Below are 6,342 nucleotides of genomic sequence, written 5' to 3' on the forward strand. Positions count from 1 at the left end.
AATGGAGGCGGCCCTCCAGCAAATCAAAGAAGCTTTGCATCAGCTACCCACGCTGGCAAGCCCTATACCGGGCGAGACGTTGCAGGTATACCTCTCAACAGCAGTCGAAGCCATACCATCCGTACTGGTCATAGAAAGGGAAGGAGGACAAAGGCCAATATATGTCGTCAGCCGGGCACTACAGGGTCCCGAACTCAACTACCCCACCCTTGAAAAGTTGGTGCTCGCTCTCATCTACATTGTACGAAGACTAAGGCTCTATTTTCAAGCACATTAGATTGAAGTCTTGACAAACTGGCCAATCAAACAAATATTGCTCAAGCCGGAGACCTCGGGTCGACTTGCAAAATGGGTAATCGAGTTGGGCGAGCACGGCATCAGCTACCGCCCACGAACAAGCATCAAGGGGCATGCACTTGCGGACTTTTTGCTCGAAATCTTGAGGGGAAGGGGGAGAAGGCATGATCCAATAAGAAGTACCCGCGGAAGAGAAAACCCTGAAGGATAGCCAGAAATGGACGCTATATATGGATGGGGCGTCCAACAGAGAAGGCTCAGGGGCAGGTCTGATCCTAACCAGCCCAGAAGGAGAAGAGGTCACATATGCTCTTCGGTTCGACTTCCACACCTTAAAAAATGAAGTGGAGTACGAAGCCTTACTCGTCGGTTTACGGCTGGCCAAACAAATGGGGGCAGAAGCAGTAACGGCGTTAACAGATTTGAGGTTTGCCACTAACCAAATTAATGGGAGCTTCGAGGCAAAGGACAAAAGGATGGAGAAATACGTCAAGATAACGCAATGACTTACTAAATCCTTTAAGGAATTTACGATCAAGCAGATACCAAGAAGCGAAAACAGTAAGGCGAACGCCCTGAGCAAACTGGCATCAACATGCTTTGACCACTTATCCAATAAGGTCCTAGTCGAGGTACTTAAGGAGAGAAGTATAGATGAACGAAAAGTGAACACCTTAAAAGCGGTTAGACACACGTGGATGACCCCGCTGATTGAGTACCTACAACAAGGCATTTTGCCAGATAACCATGAAGAAGCTAGAAAGGTGCGCATAAAGGCACCCTCATACACGATTGTGAACGGGGAACTATACCGAAAAGGATTCACAATGCCCTGTTTAAGGTGCGTGGATGAGGCCAGGGGAAGAGAAGCACTCCAGGAGGTGCATGCTGGCTAGGAGACATCATGGTGGGTACACGCCACAACCCCGAGAGCAGTGGGACTAGCGATGATGAGATTTGCAGGATGATTCATGATGAGGTGGCCACAGCCATTCGAGAGGCAATTCCTGAGATGTTCAAGTCTATTAAGACCACCCTGATCGAGACATTTGATGAGCGATATGTTGTTGTTACTGAGGCGGCTGTTGCTGCAGCCACCACAGATGTCGCTGCTGCCAGACCACAGGGAGGTGTCTCGTTGTTGTATCGGGAGTTTAGCAACACGAAGCCACCATAGTTTGATGGGACACAAGATCTAATTGTTGATATGATCTGATATTGAGGGATGGTTTTACACATGTTCTTGCCCAGTGCATTTGAGAGTTCAGTTCGCGTTGAACCAACTTCGCTTGGGAGCGAAGGAGTGGTGGAAGTTTGTGACAACCAGTTTTACTCCTGTAGAGCATACTGCAGTGACGTGGGAGAGGTTTACTTTGATGTTTCGAGATGATTATGTTCCCCCGGTGGAGAGGGAACGGTAGGCCCATGAGTTTCTGTCTCTCAAGCAGAAGACATAGTCGGTGACTGAGATTACACAAATGTTTCACGAGAGGGCGTTGTTCTGCCTTGAGCATGTGTCGACTGAGTAGGCACGCATAAGCCAGTATTTGAGCATTATGAGGAGGGATATTCAAGAGTTCATGGCAAACTCGTCTTATCGAACATTTTCTGAGCTTCAGGAAAATGCCAGGAGGAGGGAGATCAAGCTGGAGACTCAGGCCAAGGAGGAGGCAGAGTCTCAGGGGAGAGATCGGAGGTCGGCACAGTCGCAGCCGGCCGCGAAGCGGGCTAAGCCTACTGATTCTAGATCAGGAAGCCAGAAGGGCCGCACTTGTGGCAAGTGCGGAAAGAGTCATGAGGGATCTTGCCGAGCGGGTATTTGCTACAAATGTAGCAAAGAGGGGCATATGGCGAAAGATTGCCCCAGGGGATTTGCAATCTGCTTTCACTACAATTAGACCGGCCATCAGAAGGCCGAGTGCCCTCAGCTTGTTCAGGGATCATCCCAGGGTTCCACTCCTGCTGCTTTGTGTGCTATTGATAGTTGGCCGGTAAAGGCCGAGACTCCGAGGGCTCGGGGGAGAACTTTTCAGCTGAAAGCGAAGGAGGTCTGCGCAACACCTGATGTCGTGGTTGGTACGTATTTCCTTCTTTATTTATTTTGAGATTTATTGTGCTTATTCTATGATGTATTTAGGTACATATCTTGTGAGTTGTGTACCTGCTTTGGTGTTATTTGACTCGGGTGCGAGTCGATCCTTTTGTGTCTTTAGATTTTAGTCGTCACATCAGTATCCGACGTGAGGCGTTGAGTCGACCTCTGAGGGTTTCCATAGCCGATGAGCATGCGGTTTTTGCTACTGATGTATTCCGAGGATGTGTGCTGGAGATTTTTGGTATCCAGTTCCTGATAGATCTGGTACCGATAGCGATGCGTGATGTCTATGTCATCTTGGGCGTGGATTGGTTGAGCTGTTTTGGAGCAGTGATCAATTGCGAGCATCAGTTGGTGACCATATGAGACCCTAGTAGGGGAGTGATTATAGTGTATGGAGAGGGTACCAGATCTGGGTCAACCTTTTGCTTTGTTGCTAGGGTGAGGCAGAGTTTACAGCAGGGTTGTATGGGCTTTTTGGCGTATGTGATGGATACGCGGGTTGTTTTAGAGAGACCGAGTTCTATCTCCAAGGTTCCGATAGTTTGTGAGTTCCCGGATGTTTTTCTAGAGGAGTTACCAGGTGTTCCTCTCGAGAGGCAAGTGGAGTTCCATATCGATTTAGTTCCGGGAGTGGTGCCTATTGCCAAGGCACCTTATCGCCTTGCGCCACCAGAGATGCAGGAGTTATTCTCACAGCTACAGGGGCTGCTGGGGAAGTGTTTTATCAGACCAAGTAGCTCGTCGTGGGGAGCATCGATCCTTTTTGTCAATAATAAGGATGGTTCACATCGGATGTGTATAGATTACCGGGAGTTAAACAAGCTGACGGTCAAGAACCGTTATCCACTTCCGAGGATCGACGATTTATTCGATCAGTTGCAGGGGGAATCTTGGTTTTCCAAGATTGATTTGAGATATGGATATCACCAGATGAGAGTATGCAAGGAGGATATTTAAAAGATGGTCTTTAGAATTCGTTATGGGCATTACGAGTTTGTGGTGATGCCTTTCGGGCTTACCAACGCACCGACAACGTTCATGGATCTCATGAATCGGGTGTGCAGGCCTATGTTAGACCGGTTAGTGATCGTGTTCATTAATAAAATATTAGTGTATTCGAGGTCCAAAGAGCAGCATGAGGAGCATCTGCGAGAGGTTCTTGGGGTATTGACGTCAGAGAGGCTGTATGCCAAATTCTCCAAGTGTGATTTCTGGTTACGAGAGGTCCAGTTCTTGGGACATTGGTACCCTTAGAGGACATTTAGGTGGATGCGAGCCTGAATTATATAGATAGGCCGATTGCGATTTTGGATCGAAAGGTGAAGGTTTTGAGAAACAAAGAGGTGCCCGTGGCTTACGTCCAGTGGCAACATCAGAGGGGATCTGAGTGTACTTGGGAGCCGGAGTCCGAGATGCGCGAGCAGTATCCAACATTGTTTCTGGAGCCTGACTTCGGGGGCGAAGTCTGATTCTAGTGGGGGACAATTATAACATCCCGACTCCCAGGTATTTCCTTATTTATTTATTTATTATTGAGACTTCATGTGTGACTCGACGAGTTGTGATCCTAACTCATCGAGTAGAGTCTGATTTGACCACATGGGTTTAATGATCGACTCGATGAGTCAGAGAGATGACTCGCCGAGTAGGCGGTGTGAGGTGAAACCCTAAATCCCCGGGTTTGGGGCCTATTTAAGGAAACTTATGTCCTCATTTCCGCCTCACCAACTACCATACTCCCCTGAGTGAAACCATGATTGGCCTTTGAGCTAAGAGAGAGTGTTAGAGCTTATTTTTGGGTGTTTTGGTGAAGCATCTGAAGAAGAAGAAGGGAGATTCAAGCAAGGAATGAGGAAAGGCTGTGAGATCCAGTAATCATTCACTTGGAGCTTCTATTGGAAGGTAAAAGTTGTCACCTTGCTCATCATGTTGTTTAGATCTTATTCATGAGAAACTTTTGGGGCTTTTTCCATATTTCCTTGAGATTTGGTATGACTTGTGCTTGCCAAGCATTGAGACATCAGATATGGACCTTGTGAGGTCCATAGAGTCCAAAGGTCCCAGCTTTATCCAACCATAAAGATTTATTGTGCTTAAACACCTTGGTTAGAGCTTTTATTTGGCATTATGGAGCAAACATGCCATGCATGAACGTAAAGATTGAAGCTTTACGTGACATTCGACCCTTGGGAGGCTAGATCTAGAGTTTGGAGTGATAGATTTGCCTTAAAATGTTTGAATGAGATTTTTGTTGAGTTTTGAGCATTCTAACACTCCTATGGTGTACATGCAACCCCAGAAACCTTGGATCTATGTTTTCTCTATTATACATGCAAACGTTCATTTTTCCAAGGTTTCATCCTAACTAGTATATCATGGGGTATATGTTATACAAAATTCTAGTAGAATGGCATACCTTTCTTGTAGATTTGATTCCTTAAGATTTTGTGAGCCTAGCACCCCAAATGTGATGCCTCAAATTGTAACATCCCGGAAATACAGAAGCATAGTTGAAGGGCTAAAGTGTAAATTAAGGCGGGGACTCGACGAGTAGGTCTTCCGACTCGCCGAGTCGGAGTGGGATTGGTCGCGGGATTAAGTGGCCAACTTGCCGAGTCGGTAGCTGGAACTTGGCAAGTTGGTGCTGAAGAGAGAAAACCCTAATCCCGGGGGTTGTGCCCTATATAAAGAACATAACACCTCTTCCCCAACCTCTTTACCTTCCCTTTGAGTTCCAGAAACCCTAGATTCGTGTGAGCTTTCATTTGTGAGAGATTAGAGCCTTGGAGGAGGGAATCTTGGAGGGAAATTGAAGAGCAAGAAGATTGGAGCAAGGGGCTTTGTAGAGATTTAGCTTACTCTTCAGTTGGAGCTTTCATTTGAGGTAATGATCTGTTATTTGAGCTTTTGTGCATCTAGATTTATCATTTGTGGGGTTCTTGGGGCATAGTTAAGGTCTATTTTGAGTTTGGAGTAAGATCTGAGGATGCTACCTCAGATCTAGGATTGTAATGATCCAGGAAGCCATAAAGTTTATGCCCAAGAATGGTTGGTGAAGCCCCTTTGTCTCAAAGCCTAACCCTAGAGTGTTTTAGGCTTGGATCTCCATGGATTCACGTAAAGTTTGCCACTTTATGTGAGGGAAAGACTGTAGAGGAGTGGATCTATGGTCTGGAGCCCCTGCATGGCTTGGAAAGCCACTGTATGGATTAAGAACTAGAGGTACTCGGCGAGTCACACAGGTGAACTCGGCGAGTTGGATGAAGATAGGCAAGAACTCGACGAGTTGGAAGAACAACTCGGCGAGTCTGTTGAAGATTGCCTTGGACTCGGCGAGTCTGGTCGTGAAGTCCTAACCTCTTCTGGTTAAGTCGCGAATCGGTGAGTCGAGGGACGACTCGGTGTGTTGAACAGGAAAGGACTCGAAGATCCTTGAACTCGGCGAGTCTTGGGGCGACTCGGCGAGTTGGGTCGCGATATGGGAGTTTTCAGAGCATAGGGACTCGACGAGTCAGCGGGCTAACTCGGCGATTAAAGTCAGTCAGGAAGGTTGACTTTGATTGAGGACTTTGACTTTGACCGAGAGTTGACCAGTTGACCTCCAGGGTTATGTTGGTAATTATTGGTATTTATTGAGTTCAGTCTTTTGGTATTGATCAGTGGTGGAGTTCGTGTCGGAGTTGGGAGTAGCGTGACCTTATCTTTTCAGTCAGCAGTTGCGAGGTGAGTTATCCTCACTATATCAACAGGGTCTAAGGCACCAAGGCCGGCCCTTTATCGGATGGAAATCCGGGTAGTTGTTTGTTATGTTATTGCTCTATTAAGTTTGCATCCTAGTAGTTAGGATGGTGTATGTTAGAGACCTGGTAGGGTCGGTATCCTGGTTTATAGGATGATGCTATGCTAGTGACCGGTTAGGTCGGAATCCTAGTAGGGATGTGTTATGT

At 46.9% G+C, this 6,342-nt stretch overlaps 1 protein-coding gene across 1 annotated transcript; it reads left to right on the plus strand.

Moving 5' to 3' along the window:
- Positions 1–527: 527 nt before the first annotated feature.
- Positions 528–1,474, plus strand: LOC145059660 (uncharacterized). Its single transcript, XM_079007473.1, has 3 exons — positions 528–758; positions 840–1,138; positions 1,261–1,474. The coding sequence occupies exons 1-3, from the start codon at positions 528–530 to the stop codon at positions 1,472–1,474; spliced, it is 744 nt and encodes a 247-aa protein (XP_078863599.1).
- Positions 1,475–6,342: the final 4,868 nt, after the last annotated feature.

This window comes from Lactuca serriola, chromosome 6 (assembly GCF_051521515.1).
Source record: "Lactuca serriola cultivar US96UC23 chromosome 6, Lser_US96UC23_V15, whole genome shotgun sequence".
Classification (NCBI taxonomy): Eukaryota; Viridiplantae; Streptophyta; class Magnoliopsida; order Asterales; family Asteraceae; genus Lactuca; species Lactuca serriola.

Coding starts and splice junctions, on each gene's coding strand:
- LOC145059660 (XM_079007473.1), top strand. CDS start 528: ATGGATGGGGCGTCCAACAGAGAAGGCTCAGGGGCAGGTCTGATCCTA. Junction 759..839: donor AAATTAATGGGAGCTTCGAG/GCAAAGGACAAA, acceptor ACGATCAAGCAG/ATACCAAGAAGCGAAAACAG. Junction 1,139..1,260: donor TTCACAATGCCCTGTTTAAG/GTGCGTGGATGA, acceptor TGAGATTTGCAG/GATGATTCATGATGAGGTGG.